This window comes from Rhinolophus sinicus, linkage group LG06 (genome assembly GCF_036562045.2).
Source record: "Rhinolophus sinicus isolate RSC01 linkage group LG06, ASM3656204v1, whole genome shotgun sequence".
NCBI classification, from domain to species: Eukaryota; Metazoa; Chordata; class Mammalia; order Chiroptera; family Rhinolophidae; genus Rhinolophus; species Rhinolophus sinicus.
In genome coordinates, this window is record NC_133756.1 from 93,720,787 (window position 1) to 93,740,865 (window position 20,079).

Below are 20,079 nucleotides of genomic sequence, written 5' to 3' on the forward strand. Positions count from 1 at the left end.
ATTTTCCTAAAAATAACGAAAAGCTGAACAGTATTTAATTCTAACATAGCTCCACTAACAACTTTGCAGATGAAACCATCAGAATTTTATTTTTAGCATGTTTAAGATTATTATATCAGACATGTAAACTCTTAGTATGTCTTCAAGGCTTCAAGTCTCTGAAAGGGAATATGTACAATATTTAAACATTGTTGCATTAAAGCCAAAAGATTATATTAGTATTTAGTACCCTTACATTAAATGAGTTTTTATTAAGTACCTACTATACAAGTGGGAATGCCTGCAGAGCATACTGGGTATAGTGTCTCATTTTCAATGTATTTCAATTAACTAAACAAGTATATTTTACAACCTACCTACTTTTACAAACAGCACTTATCTTGGATATTCAGAGTTGACAAGTGAACTGCCCACAAACAGAACTAATATATAAGTTAAAAAAGAATAGCTTTTTCTTTTTCCTTTTCATTATCAGGGTATAATATCCAGTCTATTTGTGATTGTTAAAACTTTCCAATCTATCATCTTTTAAAATATCTTTTAAGCCATTACATCAAATGATTTTAGACAGAAAAGGAGATTAAGATAAACAGATCATTAAAAAATATATTAACCTATTGGTTCTTCTTATCCAAGTTAAAAAGATTGGAAATATTCCATAAAATTCTTTTATTATTTCACCAAAGTGACAATACGTGAGTGCTTGGTCTGATTTATTATGTAGTTCCTATTGTTCACCTGAAATTTAAAAGTCATTTCAGGAACTGAATATTTGTGGATTAGATTGTAAAGGGACTACCTTATTAAAGAACTGATTCCTTTACAGATTTCTAATGTAACTGTTATAAAGTAATAACTTCTATGTCTCAAATATTTTTATCTTTGAAAAAACTTGGTGATAGACTACGTAAGTATTTTGGATTTTACTTCTGATCAAATTTAATATACATCATCTTCCAAAAAAAAATCACTATTCATTAACTGTTGGAAAAAATATCTAAAAACAGCCTGCTTTCAGGTTGTCTCAAATGTTTTATAAAGGACATATCCAATGAACTAGCATGTTTGTTTGCAAAGATAGCTGTTTTGGGTCAATTGTATATTTTATCAAAGAATATTGACCATATAGAATTTACTTTTAAAATATCCATTTTGCTATAACCCATACTTTGGATAGATCACAACAAAGGAAATGTATACCTTTAATTACATTTTGAAATTTTAGTACTTGCTCTAGTCATTATACCTATTTTTTGTTATTGAAATAGGTCATAATTTTGTATTATCTGTATTTCCTGTAATTTCAGTTTCACATTAAGCAAAATGTGACTTTCTAATAATTGAATAGTTAAAAAAGGAAATAGTATTTTAATTTAACCTTACACAAATATTGCTAAAAATAAAGTAACACTATAAATTAAAATTACTTTTCCTCCCTCAGAAACCGGCTTTATACCAAAAGTGGTAAGTTCCAGTTAATCAGATTTAGACTTAAGTAGTATGTAAACTCTATACACAAATGTTTAGATGGCTCAAAGTATTCTTAGAGTACTAAATTAATTTTGGGACAGAAAACCAGCACTAAATTATACCTGTCTAACAGATGACCAATAATCTTTATTCTTTAATTTGCTTTTTTGTCTGCGATTGTACATTCCACAAAATAAATATATCCTTTTTAATGGCCCTTATTCACAGACTAGATCCTGCAGTTCTACAAGGATCCACTGCAGGAAAATTACAATTCTAGCCAGTCGCATATTATATCTTTATATTTAATCCAACATGAAAAATTTAAAAATCCCATCTGTATCATTCTCAGGAATAATTTCCAGGTTAATTCCTCAGAATACTATTTTTATCATTTTGTACCCAAAGGCATAGATCTTGATTTATGAGGTTGCTTCATACTTACTGCTTACGTTTCACCATTAATTAGACTGGAAAATCACTCCTGTATTATGCTCTCAGTCAGTTCATTCAACAAACACCAGTCACCTGACCCATGCCCTCTGATAATTGATTTTTTTCCCAAATTCAGCTTAGGTTTGCCTTAAGGACGCTAAGCATACTCATTTGCCCAAAAACATTTCCTTTTCTTTATTAGAAAATGTTTTTCTTTATTTATAATTTGTTTTTTTTTAAAAAAAAATATAAGTATGCACACAAAATCAATTAATATGATTATAGAAAAATGTGATATCACTAACATTGTGTTACACTTGGATTCAAAATAAACAAACTTACTTTAAGTTTACTTAGCTTCAATTTTCTCAATCCTAAATGATAAAGAATAGTATATTATTTATATTCTGTATCTTTTCCTACTTTTTCATTCTATGTGTAGTTTCTTATCAATTTCTCATGTTTACAGATGTTTTACTAGTAATATTTTATTTTATATAATATTTTCATTACATAAACAAGATAATACTAGTTAAAATTATGCTGAATGAGACTAACAAATGATATGGAGGAAGAAAGGATCAGAACTTTACAGTTTGTAAAGCTGGAAGTCATAATACAAACTTTGGGACACTTAAGAATAAAATAAACAAAATAAAATTAATATATCTGCCACTTTTAAGAAAGTTTTTCAAAATTTAATAAAAATTTTAAATACTAATTTAAATGTTGACAAAGTTATTCACATATGTTTGGATCATGAATTATTTTTAAAGTTAGTAATTTTTTTTGTTCATAGAATCTCAAGAGAGACAAGAGAAAAATATTTAAATCAACAGATAATATTTATGTACTAAGAAGAATATTTTATACTAGAACTATTTTAAATGTTGACATCCCTTTCAGAACTTGAAACACAAAACTAATAACAGGAAATTTGCAAAAATGACTCTCCACAAACCAAGTTCTATGCATTTATATTCATTATATGACTTTCTGCTTAAAAATAACTCCCTTCTCTTATAATGTGATATTGATTTTATCACTAAATACCAAATGATTTTTAATTAAGTAGTGTTCATAGGAAATGTAGTATTGCTGCAAAACAATACAATTGTGTCAGTTTATATAAATGTCAAATGCTTTGACCTCCTTATGAAAGCAAATTCTAAAATACAGTTTGATACCAAAAATTAAAGAAAATTTATCATATTTTCAGTTAGATGAATCAAGAGCACATAAATGTGAATTAAAATAATTAAATTAATGAAACAGTTATCCTCCAAATATTTAAAAACTGTTTTCAATTTCACCTATTTGTTCAGTACACTTTCTTATACTGAGAGCTCCAAAATTAAAATATATTGAACTTCATATAATAAAAATACTGTACAATTTAGATTCAACATTTTACTACTGTTGTGCAAAATTTTATATAGAAACTGTTCCTAAATGTCTTATGTATTCTATAACCATTATCTTAACACATAAATTTTGAGCAGTAGTAAATTAGCATGTAAACCTGAGGATATATTTGAAACACGTATTTCCTTCAAAAGTTTAAAATGCAATATAAATTCTATATTCACTGATCATATTCTTGAGAGTTGTAAATTAATCTACAGTTGATTATATTTTTTTACATTGTTATACAGTATTTTGGTGGGGAACACTGTATAACAGTCTCATTATAGAATTAGGTGAGGTCACCCATTAAGTTTCATTGTGTGGTATAATAGATGCAGCTGGGTTGGTTTGTGAATTCAGGTGGATTGGAGACTAACATGAGTTGGCACCAAGGTAAGGATTCACGGAGTTATATCCACAGGATATATGCATTACGTGATAGTAAGAGACATTTACAACCCAGAATATAAGAGTAGGGCAGCCTCAAGTGACATCACCAGACCATCTGCAGCCTCAGCCAACCGAATAGAACATATATCCTCCACATCGCCGCTCCCCTCTCTTTCTCACTGTTAGCAAACCTTCCATTGCCTTCATCAGAGTAAGAGAGCATGTGTCTTCTTTAAAAACAAGACATATGCTTACTCAAGCGAAAAGCAAATAAGAAAAACCAAAGGAACAGAAGCGAAACTAGACGGAGTACAATTTTCACTGATTTGACATTCAGGTAATAGCAATAACACTGAAATGTTAAAGGAGAAATTAAGTTGAATCATCCAGGCAAGAAATGAAAAAAGGAAGGAAGGAAGGAAGGAAGGAAGGAAGGAAGGAAGGAAGGAAGGAAGGAAGGAAGGAAGGAAGGAAGGAAGGAAGGAAGGAAGGAAGGAAGGAAGGGGCAAGGGAAGAAGAGAGAGAGAGAGAGAGAGAGAGAGAGAGAGAGAGAGAGAGAGAGAACCAACGACTAGCTGAATATCTCAGAGACTAAATCTTGTTTTTAACTCTGATTTGCTATAGAACCAGACATATGTGGGAATCTTAAATTTCTTTCTAAAAAGAAATTAAATAATAATAATAAAGAGGAAAGGCACTTTATTGCTTCATGTTAATTCTCTTCTAATTTAACCACAAGGTATGTTTTACTTACAAGCATTTGTTACAGCAAAACTGTTGGCTGTCTCAATGTTGTCCACATGAGGTACCAAATTAAAAGGAGCTTCCGACGCATTGGGGCTGGTGTTATGAAGAAAAATTGCTAATCGAAAAGCAGTGTATTCCTGATCTGTGTTTCGGATGAAGAGACCACCTATTAAAAATAACAAGAAAAGCACATTCAATGTTTCCTCTTGTAAATTTTATTCCATCCTCAAGCACTGTCAAATCCACTGCCATTCCCCAGCATGTACAATTAAGGAGCTACCATCCCTGCCACATCTTGGGAGACTGGCCTTTGTCCCTAAGGGGCACACTTAGTATTTTAGTCTTTAGGACAGCTCAGCTTTTTCCTGTCCCAATTTGTCATGATCACAATGACCTCTGAGGCCATTTAGTGTGTTTTCCTTTTTCTCTCTCTGCCCTCCCCATGATTCCCAGCACACTGCTACATCAACCAGCTCTGGGCATTTCTCTGGAAGACGCATGCAGATGAATAGAAAAGAGGATTTGCATTAAAATGCAGAAATGAAAGGATGTGTTGACACGCTGAGAAGAGGGAAATCAGGAGACGTGAACTTTGTTTTTCTGCAGCTGGTGGACTCAGCCTAATTAGCTCCGTTTTGTGCACAGTCCACGAGAAATGATGCAGTGTTGAGGCTGGGCTTAGCTGGAAGAAATTCAATAGCTGCGTCCCATTAAGACAGGAGAGAATAGCAAGAAAAGCCAAAGATGGATAGTTCCTTGGAAATAGAGTGGAGATGGAGGAATAAGGGCAAAAGATTCAAGAGGAAAACAAAATAAAACAAGAGAAGGTTCCAGGAAAGGGATCTAACTTTGGAATGGGTTAACCGCTAGCAAGTAAAGGTAAGGGGTGAAGGTGGAAACGCTTTTTTTTGCCCAAACAGTGTCTTTCTGTAATAGAAAGATGCCGCGTCCAGCATCGGAAGAAGTGTATTTCTTTTAAAAAAAAACAAACTCGACATCCCTTCATGCTCTAGAGAAAAGAATAAAAAAAAGTATCACATAAAATGTAATAAAACCCCATGGAGCTTTTTTCCAACTTATTCCAAACCTACTTAAGCGACTTGGGCCAAAGGTGGAAATAAGGGGTATGGGCTGAGGACCGAACGTGGGCAATTCTGTGTATATTCCGATTGAACCTGCACCAAAGAGGAAGTCTTTTTGTGAAGGGGAGAAAGGTAGAGATAAGCAGAGGGGAAGAGAAGCGCCGAAGGTTTCCCTGAATTGCTTATCAGCAACTCATTTAACTCACTTTCGGATATCTGCTAGAGCCACCCACATGCACACCCCACTACAGCAGAGCTTACCTATTTGCACGCTGCTTGGAAAGGCTCCCATGGCGAGTCCCCAAAATCCAGAAAATAACAAGACAATCTGTTTGCAAATAATCCTCATCTTCTTTTCTCCTCTCCTCGGCGCGCGCTCTCTCTTTCTCTCGCACTCTTCCTAAACGCGGTTCAGAGAGGCATTGAAGACGATGGCGCTAAAATTAAAAACAACCAAAAAAAAAAAAAAAAAAAAAGAAAAAGAAAAAAAAAATGAGAGAGGTTTGAGTGGTTTCTGATTCTGACTCTTTTTCCCTTTAGCATTCCATCGCGAGCTGCCAGATTTTTCCCGCAGTCTCCATAGCCCTGGGAGAGGTTTTCTGTCCGACTGCAAATGTTGCACATGCAAAAGATGGTGGTGGAGCGTCTAGTGGCTGCTCGCAGGGATGAGACATGCGCTCTCTCTTTGCCTCACTTGCACTCGCGCTCGCCCCTCTCTTTCTCACATACACACAAACACTGGCGCCGCGGCCGCCGCACGCGCTCCGCGGCTCTCACAGCCTCACGTCCCCCTGGAGCCTGCAGCAGACCGGAGCACTACTGCGCTTTCCGCGTCCCCTGCCGGAGCGCCCCGCACTCCCTCCGCGCGCCCCTCGCCCACCGCTTGGCGGGCTTCACCCCTCGGGTGCTCACCGAAGCGCCCCAGTCTCCCCGACGCTCCTGAGCCAGTCGGGAAACAGGTTTTTCCTTCTCTTCACCACGCACTGACTCCCTCCTCTCTTCCTCCCTTCGCGAGGGACCTACTCTGGGGATGGGCACCCCCAACGCCCTTCGCTGCTTTCCAGGCGCCTCTGCTTCTCGGCTGCACTTGGCAGGAAATTGGCCCGCGAGCCAGGCCTGCACCCCGGATCTGGGGCTCAGGGAGTTAGTGCCTCCCCAGGCCCCCGGCCCCCTGCCGCATTCTTGCAGGCCCGCGGGGAGGACCGGCTGCCTCCCTTCCCTGCAGCCGTCGCTTTTCTCTCAGCCTCAGCCTCACCCTCTTCTGCCACTGGGCTGCGCGCGGGGGACTCCGGTCCTCGCTGCAGCAAAGATTTCTCATCAGCAAACAGCCCGGGAATCTGGAGAGCCCGAGACAGGAACGCCTGAGGTGAAGGGGCTCAGGGAGGGAGAGGAAGAGAAAAGGCCGTAAAGGGCATCCCGAGGCAGGTCTAAGAGGCTGGGACCTAGGAGGAAAGAATTGGAGGAGGTAAGGCTGGGGAACAGAAGCAGAGAAGCCGAAACATCCTAGCGAAGAGAGGAAGGAAGAAAAAGTTAATTTAAATAGCAAAGTTCAGGGTAGTGAACAAGATGGGGAAGAACCTGAGAAATGAAAAGTGAATGGTGCCTGTAATACATTCTTTGAAAGGCATGAAGCAGAACTAGTAATGAGAACTGTGTGAATTGTAAAGTAGGAAAGGTAATTGAAGACTCATTGCTTACTAGTCCCTATTCAAGAGGACACTTTTCCCTGTATACTGTGGCCCACTTCAGTAATAGAAGGGACATAGTTCAGGGGCTGAGGAAGGAGGATGGGAAGGACGGTGCTTGGGACAGTGGGCATAGGGTCTGAAAACAATTAGGGTATTTTTCATGCATATCTTTTTTTCAGCAGGAGCTCTGGAATACTCACTCCACTCCATGTCCCTCCTGGAAAACTTCAGCATCGCATGAATGATGTCAATAATTTTGACTGGGTAGAAGAATATTAATTATCCCAGAACGTTTTGGAGCTTGGTGTCACTTCCTAAAGAGTCACCTTTAAGACTTCACCTAACTGTGTTGGATGAAGTCCGAAACCAGAGTGGACAGCAATGAGTGGCAGGTTTCTGTTCCTCTGTATGGTTTGAGGTCTACTGCTCTAGACAGTAGCAACAATCCCCTAATTCCATTCAATTGTGAGAGGAAAAGCGTTTGAAATCTTTATACTTCTTTGGGTGCTGTTAGTTGGATCATGTCATTATAGAACCTGGAAAGTTTGGTGGCATTTTTCAGATAAGCTTCTGAGAAATCATTAGAGGAAGAGATTCTCCTTAAAAGTTAAGAAACCTAAAGTAGTGTCTCCCATTACGTTTCACAAAAGGATACAGCTAGTGACTTGTTTATCTCATGTAACATTTGGGAAAAGAGGAGAATTGACCAATGAATGGGGAATTCTTACAAGGGCCCGACCTGATAAAAACTATTTGAAATGTGTACTACTTTTATTCCGTCAAGTCTCTTTTTATTAGATATCACCAATTACCTATATTTGTAATTTGTAGATAACATTTAATATTCCCCACTTACACTTCAGAGTGCTTTTCTTCAATGTTTTTCCAAGTTCTGAATTTAGCTCTTAAAATCACATCTTTTTTAAAAAATTATTTATCCACTTTCCTGTTACATTTCACCACAGATTGTTATGGGGGAAAAAAAGAAAACAGCAAAAAAATACTAATTGTGAGTAATTGGATTACACAAATCACGCATATGTCATTTCAGTTTATAAGGGTTTAGTCTTGCAAGTCAAGTGGGACTTGAAATGTTTTCTTTTTGTCTTTTCTGTCAGTGTAAAAACTAAGGCTGTAAATAATATTCTGTTTCTTATAAGAAGATAATAAAATTCAGTTGAATTTAAGTTAAATTAAAATTTCAAAACTCGTAAAATCTTTAAACTCATCACCTAGTTGGGCAACTAGTGAAGCTTTGCCTGATGCAAGAGGAAATTATTACCTTTTATTCTCCTCCAAATAGAAAGTTTTGAGCTTTAACAAGATGTAATGCCAGCACTGATATAAATACATGTTTTATTTTTCATGTAATCACCATGATGACACCTTGGCTAATATGACCACAGATGACACAGCTGTATTTTTCCATAATAGTAATCTGTTTATTTCTATTTTTCCAGTTATTTAAAACCTCCATTCTACTTTATTTATCTAAATTATCTTTCTGTGTATGATATCTCTGTCTCTATCTGTGTAGATAAAGATATAGGTACCTCCTCATGTCATACCTGTCTTTAAGATGTGCCAAAAGGGAAAGAGTTTTGGAGTTGGTTTGCAAGGAAGGCAAGTAGAGGCTGGGGCAGATTATATGTATTCATAAATAACGGAAATGATAATCAACAATGCTGAAGACAAAACAGTGAAGAATAAAAATATCGCTAGTAATGGTTGAGCCACTGCTTGCACTTTCAATCCAGAATGTCTGGTCCTCAGAGCCATTTTATAAATATGACTTGTGATATACCTCCTATTATCCCAAGTGTGAATTTACATATAGAAAACACTTACTTGAGCCTCTTTTTGCAGCATTTGAAAAGGCAGAGGTAAAAGATCTTAATACATCAGTATAAAAAATTCAAAGGGTTATTTCTAACTGAGAAAACCAAAGACATATATATTTGATTTTATTGCTTTTGTGTTATTCTAAGTAAGTATTTTCACAATTTTCTGAACTGCAAATTACTAATATATTAAATGAAGTATCACATACCAGAAGATTTCTAAGATTCATTACAACTCTCAAAATCTCTGATCATGTGAAGTCAGTTCAGCCTGCGTTTGTCAGTTTGCTATGGGGAAGGCTCCGATGCTGCGTGGATTCCACCGAGGAACATGCCACAACCTCGTACTGAAAACTCTTGTATAGTGTAGCAGAATGTGATCACATAGAATCAGTGAATCACTGTCAAGGAACAGAGAAACAGCACATGGAGTGCATCAGAGAAGACTTTGTCTAGATTATTTTAATGAGAAAAAATAGGTATAGATAGATAGATATATCTTTCTAGGTAGAAAACTGGTTTCCAAGGGCCTAAGGTGTAAAGCACATGATGCTGAACTGTTTTAGGGTGTCAGCTTGAGAGCGTAGGGAATGATAAGAACAGAAAGTCAGGTTGGACCATTTATGGAGGATACTAAATGAAGTGCTAGGATATTGAACCTTATTTTGTGGGGAGCTGTCTGATATATATACTGGGGGTGCCAAAAAATGCATTCAAGTGGACATGTTGGTCAACGTTGCTCAAGCAGTAGTTTGCCATAATCAGAAGTGTCTGGACGCTGATGGTAACCACTTTGAGCACCTCTTGTAATTGCAGAAGTCAAACGTGACTTGTATTCATCTTTTGTTATTGGTATATATTGAGGATTACAATTTTAATACAGTTGTCCTTAAAATGTGTATACAGTTGTTTTTGGGGGATATATATATATATATATATATATATATATATATATATATATATCTTGCGGGGGGGAATAATATAATCAGATATGATGCTTTTAGAAAAGGAACATTTTTTCATAGTGGGGGGTTACAGGATGATTTGGCAATGTAGATCAGAAAAGGCAGGAACCAAGACTAGTTTATAGACTGACCTTTCAGAAAATCAGGTGATATGGGACTGGATTGCAATAGGACACAGAAAAGAAACAGGATGAGGGAGATAGGAGGGTCATTGCAGAGGCAAAAATGACAGGTCATACTCACTGTGGGGACAGAGCCCCAGAAAGTAGTTTACAGGCTCTCGGCCTCATGTGGAAGGGTGCTGGCTCGGGTGGTGAATGGCCGTCGGCTGTGGCTGATTGGCCGTCGGCTGTGGCCGGTTAGCCGATTGGCCGCTGGTATAACTGCTGCGACTACGGAGGATTGCCGAGGATTGCCGAGGAGCCGAGCAGAGCCGAGCAGAGCCGAAGAGAGCGGAAGAGGAGAGCCGAGAGAGAGAGAGAGAGAGAGAGAGAGAGAGAGAGAGAGGAACAGAGTCGAGAGAGTGGAGGAGAGTCGTCGGTTGGTCGGTTGGCGGAAAGGCAGACGGCAGTCACGCGTCCGGTGGGCCCAGCCTCCAGTGAGACCATAGTGGTGTGACTCCCCTACCTATGGCTCCGTGGGTGTTCCTTTTCGGCCTCACCATATCCTGCGTTCTTGTGTGGGGAGTGGGAGCAGAGACCCCCGCAGGCCGCCCCGCCTGAAAGATGGCGCAGCGAGCAGGGTCTCGCGCACGACACTCACCAACTGGTTGGGGGTGATAGGGATATTTATTTAGGGTCAGAGGTATCTCTAATTTTGAGATCTGAATGTTCTAAATAGAAGCTGTGGTAATCAGAAGGTTGGTGATCTTTTCAATTGTGAAAAAGGAACTTAGGAGAAGAGCAAGTTCGCTGGGGAATAGGCTTTTCATCAAAATATTCACACACAGATAGTTCTATACTCATACTGAGCACCTACTATGTGTCTTTACTAAGTGCTTGAGATATAAAGGTGAACAAAGCAAAATCCCTACAATTATTAGATCTCTGATGTTTATGAACCCTCACTAACGTGCCAGGAATTGTGCTAAGGTCTTACCCATATCACTTGATCTGCAGAAAAGATATGTATTATTATATCGGTTAAGAAACCCATCTAAAGGTTAGCATTCTTTCTCAAAATTATATCATTAGTAAATGTTAAAGCCAAGCCCTAGAGATAACACTCCTGGTCTGTTCAATTTCAGAGACCCTGCTGTCTTTATTAAAATCCACTGAGTTAACAAGCTTAAGGTACAATGAGGGGTCTGAAAGCTGAAAAGTAAACTGGAAGAATGAACAAAATTTACAAAAATAGTGTGCTCTACTTGAAAGCCCTCAAGCTTTTAGAGTAATAACAGTGTGGTCCAGATTATATAGGCCCTTAGCTTTCTGGCTCCATTACCCTGGATATGTTACTTTACCTTTCTCTTCCGTTGGAATATATAAACATTCAGCACAGTTCTGGCACATCATAGACAATTCTTTTTCATAAAAAGCTACCCAGAAATGTGATCAAGGCTCCAATAGAGGGAGGCACAGAGGCATATGAGCAAAATAGGAAGTTCAGTTCTGATTTTGATAAAATTCAGGAAGAACTCACAGCGACAGATTATTTGAACTAAATTTTTATGGATGTATAGAGATATTCAGGTAAAGCAAAATACGCATATAATAGTAAGACATGAGAGGGTGTATGTCTTTCTGGAAACTTCTAAAAGTTTTGTATCACTAACCTGCTGGAAGCGATGCTAGAAAGCAAGGCAAGGGATGGTTATGAACTGTCGCACCAAATAGTTTTGTCTTCATTTCATAGAGATAGCGAAATCACGAAAGGCTATAAGCAAAGGGGTAAAATGATCAGATTTGTATTTTAGATCCAAAATTTTGGCATATGTGTAGCAAATGCTATATAATGAGGCTAGAGGTTGGGAGAGAAATTTGGAAGCTGAAGAAATAGTCTAGGTGAAAATGATTGTGTGAACAAACAATAATAATAAAATTTACCATTTGACCCTGAAATCATCCTTGTAGGTCTCTATCCTGAATATACACTAGCAGAATCATAAAACATGCATGCAAAAAGCTATTTATTACAGTACTATTTATAATAGCAAAATGAAAAACAACCCAAAATGTCCACTGAGAGGAGGCTATCTTACTAAGCTATGCTACATCTATACAATGGGGTGCTTTACAGTTATTCAAGGAAAGAGGGGTGCCTCTGTATACCATGACAGAGTGATCTCAAGGATATATTATGCGAGAAAAACCAAGATAGAGACAAGTGTGTGTCACACTTGCATTTATCTGAAAGGAGTGTTTGCTCTGGGAACAGAAAATCAAGAGTGGAAAGAGAGAAGCAAATAAACCTTCCATAGGTATTCAGAGTTGCATTATTTAATTTATTTTATAACAGATAATTCTGGCTTATCCTCCCAAGTGGTATATCTCCTAAAATAATTGCAAAACAAAAATAATTGCAAAAACCATCTTTCACTGCTTTCACTAATCACATTGTTGATGCTAGTATTGACATTGCTATTCTGAGAATGTTGTACATACATCGTTGTGTAAAGCAAATGAATTATTATGCTGATTTTGTTGGAAAAAGCATTGGAGAAAGGTGATACATATTTCAGATCAAAAAAGATAAGTAAAAAGCCTGGTTATTCTGAATTTGAATTGGAAGTTTCAGTAGGAATTAATGCTTAATTTTATATATTCCATAAAATATGTATTTCTTAGTTCTACACATTAAAGACTTAGAAATAATGAAAAATCTCTTAAAAACCAGCAACACATGTATACAGTTTATAGGATCTAATATCATTTTCTACTGAAAGACATCAGAGCTCCTTGAAAAAATGACTCATTCAAAGTCTAAGGAAGGAATTGTACAAGGTGCCCCTGGAAAATTTTTGGTAATAACAGAAAGCAAGGAAGCTATTATAAATACTAAGATCATGTCAAAAGTTTTCGGGAGCCAACTGATGTTCACATTGACTGAAGATGGGAAAATTTAGATATCAAAAGAAATAATGCCAGTAATTTATTATGACACATCACTGTTAAATCATGACATCATAATGATAATCTTAAAAAGACAGAAGCCTCACTGGTCTCCTTTATATGTTAAGACACCAACTCATCGTTTTTTTTAAAAGTATAATTCATTTTGGAATATTTTTTGATTTGTTGAAGTTTCAAAGATATTACAGAGTGTTTCCTTATACTCTCACCTTGCTCCAGTTTCCCTTAATGTTATCATCTTACATTATTCTAGTACATTTGTCAAACTAAGACACCACCATGAGCATGTAACTATTAACTCCAGACTTTATTTGCATTTTACCAGTTTTTTTCATTATTTTTCATTATTTTTCTGTTCCAGGATCCAAGTCAGGATACTTCCTTGCATTTAATTGTCATACCTCCTTGGTCTCTTCTATTCTGCCACAGTTTCACTAGGTGTATTTTCGTGAGCTTGACAGTTTGATGAGTACTGGTCAGATGTTTTGTAGAATGTCCCCCAATTTGAATTTGCCTGGTGCTTTTTTCATGATTAGACTGGGGTTATTAATTTTTGGTAAGAATATCACAGAAGTTCACTGTGCTTGTTACATCAATTCAGGGGATCCATGCTGTTTCCATTGAAATTGCTCGTGATAACCTCCCTCTATTCGTTAAAAGTGTGTTTGTGAAGTTTCTGTACCAAAAGGTTACTATTTTTCCATTTTCTATTCTCCTCCTTGGAAGTGAGTCATGAAGTAAGGCCCAGAATCATCTTTTAAACTACTTGTATTAGGTTTAGTGTGACACTTAAGTCCCGTTTCCTTTTATTGGAGAATGATATTTAAAAAGCAAAATCTGGATGATGACCATGTGTGCTCATTGTAACTGGGTTGTTACTACCATTTGCATATGTATTTGGCTAAACATGAGTTCGTACTCATAACTCCAACTCAAATCCAGCACTACAGAGTTCATTCTAGCCTCCTTTCTTGCTTACCTTGCTTAGGTATCAAAAGGAATAATACCTGCAATATATTAGAAAACATCGATGTTAAATCTATGATATCATAATGATACAGATAGAAAAATACAGATAGAAGCCTCATTGATCTCCTTTATATAATATGAGATTAAGTCATAATTTCTCACCAACAGTGAGAAACCTGGCTATCCCACAACCAAGTAAAATACGTTTACTTATGATATCAACCTGAACTTGTTTTCCAAAAACAATTAAATTTTTTATTCCATATGTTTGTTCTCAGCCATTGGTGATTATTGAAAATCCATGTCTATTATTATTAATTATCTGTGTGCCAGGAAAACATTGAATTCCATAGACATTAATATAAATAGATGACATTATTTATGGCATTCTGTCCTGTAGGAATCTAGTGCATTATCCAGAATAACATCAACAATTTAATAAATTTATTTATGTATTTATTAGCTAAATCATTTCTTGGCAGGGCCTAGTTTTCTTTTTCAATGTGTGTACATTTTTCCCCAAGTGAACTGATACTTTCTGATTTTCATATATTTTGCTGCAGTCACTTTCCAGCAATAGGAATAGTGCCTCATGGAGCACGTTGCTTTACCTTTTAATCTGTCAACCTTGAGTGAAATCAGCACACTAATCTTGCCCTATAGCAGTTGCTTGCTTAATCTTTTGTCATCTATCTACCTCACATGGTCTCTCCATGAAACTGATTGACATTGTGCATGACTTTAATGCTGATAAATTATCTATCTTCTGGGACCACAGAATCCTCATTACACCAAAAAGATTACTTTCCTTGTTTTATGTCCTCATTCCTCTCCAGAGTCAATGGTAATTGAAAGAGGTCACCAAGTAGGACTTGACAGTATCCCTCATTCACTCATTCATTCACCCTGTATTTTTAGACCCTTTTCTAGGGATCATGGTATCACGAGAGAATGAAAAAGTGTTTTATCCATTATGGAGTTTGTTCCTCACAATTAAAGGATTCCAAACATAGACACATGTACATAATCACACATATTCAAGTGAGCACAAAGAAATATGTTGTAAACCCTACATCAGTGATAGAAACCTGATGTTGTCTCTTTCAGTGATCATCAGTCAACCCCATCCTAGTACGAGCTCCTCATCTGAATACCCATTCCAGGATAGGAATGGCCAAGGAAACCATTATGGGAAAGGTGACATTTGAGCTTCGTTATAAAACACTGGAAGGTTTTCATTAGTTAAAAAGTAGAGGAACGTTCCAGACAGAGAGGGAAGAGGTGGGTGTGCATGAGGAGCAATGATGCCAATTAGTAGACAATAAAGCTCAGAAGTTTGAATAAAGCAAGACTCTGAATAGCCGGGCACATGTAAACATTAGATAAATACTTGGTAAATAAATTAGCAAGTGACACCAAATGGGGTTTTGGGTTACACATTTCTCTCCTACCTTATTTATTAACAAATTCTATTATAATTCTTCAAATGATGAAGTCACAGGCCATTTTGCTTAACTTGATTCATATACAGGTATTTGACAGAATTGATGAAATTACTTGTATAATCAAACCCTTCTAAAATGATATTTTGCCTTGGCTCTGACTTAAACTGAAACTTGTAAACCATTAATGAAAGAAAAATTAAGTACATTTGTGTATTTGTAGAAATGTTAGTATTGACTGAGTAATTTAACATAAATGTCACGGTAGCAACGTTAGATCGATAACATTTATTTCTTTCAGTTTAACAAATAGAGATATTTGCTTGGTTTGGAAGGAGAAAATCTAAAGAAAGGGAAATTAAGGTAGACACTCTAATTATATAACCATTTGTTATTTCAAACAACTCATAATTATTTATACTAGTTACCCTTTTCCCCATTATTAATCATATGCATCCCAGTTTGATTTGAAGTCCTAAACTGAACATTCTCTTGCCTGTTTTCTGATTCTTCTTTTTCTCCTTCCTTTTTTTAGCACCTAAGAGAATTGAGTTGTGTGTATTTAGTCACACCCTATCCAACTGCCTTCTCTTGAAAATATCCTTGGCTGTGACTGAATATATTTTGCATAGCATTTTTAACAAAAATAACATGGAGCCATAACAATTTTACTTGCAAGATGATTCTGCTCACAAACCTGTCTGCTTTCTTGACTGTTCAAAAACAATCTTGTGTAATGTGTGTTTGCCAAGCATACCTCCTAGTCCCATAAAGAGATTATTGATAAACTATGAAAGGGTTTGATTACTATCATCTCCAGATGTACTGTTGAAACTGAGTATTTCAATGTCTTTATTTTATTCTAGAAGAATACAGAAAATATCATTTTAGTAGGAAAATATATACAATTACATCATATGTGATACAATTTTGCATATAAAATCAGACGTGTTTCAAAGAAAGCATTATTGGTGGTTATTTGTGGAATGTGGGATGGGTAATATGTATTTTTTTGCATTTTTTGTGGACTTTCAAAGCTTAAAAAAATTGGTCTGTATTGCTTTTATAAGCATAGAACTGTCATTTTCAAGTTATAGGGAAAAAAGGATTTGCCTTAACAATGTTGCCTGAAGAACACCATTCAAATTAGAGTTTGTTGTTATGGTGGTAGTGATGGTCCTGGCTTATGTGGCCTTTAAATCTTTACAATAATTAATGAATATAGATTTTTTTAAAGTAGTAAATCTTAATCTGTTGCACATTAACACTACATCAAATTTGTTACATTCTTGTGTGTTGTTATTAGAAAATAGATTGATAATATCTACTATTCCTTTACTATTTGAAATAGTCGGGTACAGCTAAATTAAATTTGTAACTAGATTCCTCATAGGGATTTTATGGGTAGAGATATGTACTGTACAAAAATAACATATTTGATTTGGACATTAAACCATGCAAATATGGAAATTAAAAAGTAGGACATAAAGAATAGTGTATTTTATTTTGATTATTTAAATCTTTTGGTTTTTCCTAAAATACTGTTTTCATAAGCTGTTAATAAAATCTAATAACATTATATGCTTTATATTACTGTATTTTTTAAATGATATTTTTGTGACAGCAGTGTGAGTAAATGTGCTTTATTAGTTTTGAAATTTTGCTTTAGTACTTTGTAGTTCAGATGTTTGAAGATCTGGTTGTAATTTCACTTTGTTTTGGTGCTGGTTTTAATGGCTATCAAAGTTGAAAATATACCATAAAGACTTATAGAGCTAAATGGGAACAAGATCACCATGTGTTATTTATCCATTAAACACGTTTATTTTTTTTTTCAATTCAATCCACTCATTACTCAGTGTTTGTGTGTTAAAAACCTTTTATTAAAATATACTCCAATCAAAAAAGTCTTATTTTTTAAATAGGTTTAAAATATATGGACATGAATTACATTCCTGAGATTTTTTCCAAGTGTGTGAATTGGTTCATAGGAGACCCATACACATTTTTCTCAGCAAAAACCCATATCATGATGAAAACACTGTCAAGCATCCATTTTCAAAATGTTATTTCTATAATGTGAATTTTTTTCCCAAAAAGTAGTTATTTTCTCAAGTTCTAAAATGTACATTTATACTTTAAAGGGACAAATTGACTGTATATAAATACTTGCTACAAAAATATATTTTAAAAATCTGCTGCATAAAGTCTTACTGACAACAATTTACCTAACAGGTCAGCAGATTTGGAGCACTGCTGTTTTTTATTTTATTTTATTTTTTTAAGTTTTCCAACTCTTTTAAGTAATTTGCCTTAGACAAATAACAAACCTCTGTGTTGTATAAAAGGTTTGTATAGGCAGTCATTTTCCATTAAAAAACTGCAAATTTTCTAGGATTTAAAGAATTCGTTTTTATGAAGTTGACCGCCTTGAAAGTATCCGGTAGCATGCAAGTTGCTCAAAAATGCTGAAAGCAAAGAAATGATTCAAGGCATTAACCCTTTGAGATTATATAACTCCCACTATTTTCTATGAAAAAACCCATGTACTATAGATGGACATATAGCCAGCTAACATATGGACTGTGTTCTCACACTGTAATGTAAGTTCATATATGAACCCTTCATAAGCTGTATTTTTCTCTTTTTTAGATAAAGAAGTGGTGCAAAGAAGCAGACAGGTTTCAGAGATTATATTGATAGGATCGCAGGACAGGCTGAACTGAGGGCATAGAATTTAGAGATCTAGAGAAGGAAAGATGTCTTCTGGATTTCTAGATGGAGTGAATGAGTTGACGATTATGTGTTACAATATAGGAATTATAAAATGAAAAGATCTGTGACCTGTTGCTTACCTTAAAGGATGCATAATGGAAATGTCCATTGGGCAATAGAATACTGTATAATGGATCCAAGGCTCAGCTGAAAGATCTGGATCAGACAGATCTAGGAGAAGTCAGCTGAACAATGATATTTCACAGCATAGAAGAGACAAGAAAACTAAAGGAGGATGTATGGAGGGAAGAGAAGAGGAGCTAGGACTGACTCTGGAGAAACAGAGTGGGCAAAGAAAAGAAGCCCATGGAAAATGAAGACAAGTCAGTCTCAGAGGACTGCCAGGAGAAAATGGTGTCATGGATTTCAAGTAAAAAGAGAGAATAGTAACTGTGCCATGTGCTACTGAGACCAAATAAAATGTAGTCTAAAAATTGTTCATTGGAAATGAAAAACAGTGATATAGTTCCAAAAGCAGTCACAGTTTATCGGTGAGTGACAGAAACCAGTTTTAGTGGGTTGAGAGGAAATAAGAAATGAGAGCATGAAAATCAGTGGAAATGGACAAAGTCAAAGCTCCCTTCTATGTTTTTAAGTATACCATTTTTTTTTACCTAAAGGAGGCTTTTTCTCTTCTCTTTTGTATTTGTCTTTTCCCTTAACTTACCTCCCTTTATCCTTACTCTTTTCCCAGTTCCCCAGCTAAATGCAATTGCACAGTTGTCTGCATTTCTATAGCACCCAGGTGCTTCTATTTCATACTTTATTGCAGGCATTTCAGTTTCTGTTCACGTAACTTTTGAGAGGTGCCTCTCCTTCAAAGCTAGTGGTGCATCTATGATTGATTCTGTGACATCAAAACAGGGCCTCCCGCGTTTTGAAAATGTCTATAACGGGCTTGGTGGAAACTCAAAATTTGGGAATGGCCACCTGAAGAGTCACTTGTCAGGATCCCCACTCAACTTCCTTGTTCTCTGGGCCACAGCTGGCAGGACCTTGGACTGAGTGACAAGCTCCATGTGCTCTGGGGAGAGGTATTCCTCCTGAAATTGCACAGGTCCCTTCTGTAATGGATAGTGTGCTTCTGCAGCTGGCTGCTGAGGTAGACATCCATGTGGTAGAACACCTCTGTGGTTGTCTTCAGTACCTTGTAGATGAGTAGTGAAGACTCAATATCTTCAACATCCTCACTGCCTATAAGACAGTAGAGTTTGACTCCATTTAATCCCAGTCTCCCTCAGAAAAGTCAGAGACAAGTCTACTTTAATCTGGAAGTTCCTGACCAAAGAATTTCTGGAAACTTGTAAGCCCTTCCTGTCCATCTCAAAGACTGAAGTGAGTCCCTTATGGCCTATCTGTAAGCCTTCCACCGGACACCATTGAGCTGTTGGGAAGCTCTGTTCTATAGCACATAGCAAAATGTCTTTTACATAGAAGGAAAGGAAAGGGATGAAAAGAAAAGGAAAAATTTAGGAGCTATGTCAGTCACCAGCTGCAGAATACACATTGTCCATCCATGACAGAATTCAGGAGCTTCTCTATAAAGATTACAACCTAAAGAAGAAAGACTGACAACACTGTCATACATAGTTGAGAAACACAAAAGTTTGTATCATTATTGAGCACCTACAATATCATGATGCTGTGTTTTGGTGGAGGATTTCAAAGTGTATAAAAATGCTCTCTGGGAGATATACGAGTATGGCCCACACAACTGTGGTACAAGACAGAGTACAGTGAACCCAAAAAGGGTAAGAACTCAGTGCTGTGAGAAGGCAGTTAATGTCCACAGGAATT

General features: G+C 36.4%; 1 protein-coding gene across 11 annotated transcripts in view; it reads right to left on the bottom strand.

The window, feature by feature from the left end:
• The window catches only part of GRIA4 (glutamate ionotropic receptor AMPA type subunit 4), a 377,366-nt gene extending 370,463 nt beyond the window's left edge, over positions 1-6,903 (bottom strand). For 10 of the 11 annotated variants that reach the window (XR_012497413.1, XM_074335547.1, XM_074335541.1 and 7 more), the window contains exons 1-3: positions 6,444-6,585; positions 5,793-5,968; positions 4,457-4,615 (exon numbers count right to left, since the gene is read on the bottom strand). Coding sequence is in view for 10 of the 11 variants with exons in the window: in XM_074335547.1 (XP_074191648.1) it covers positions 4,457-4,615; positions 5,793-5,880 (247 nt within the window). In the remaining variant the exon portion in view is untranslated. Of the gene's footprint in view, positions 1-4,456; positions 4,616-5,792; positions 5,969-6,443; positions 6,586-6,786 lie in introns of those variants that run through there. The other variant, XM_074335543.1, reaches the window with a different exon arrangement.
• Positions 6,904-20,079: the final 13,176 nt, after the last annotated feature.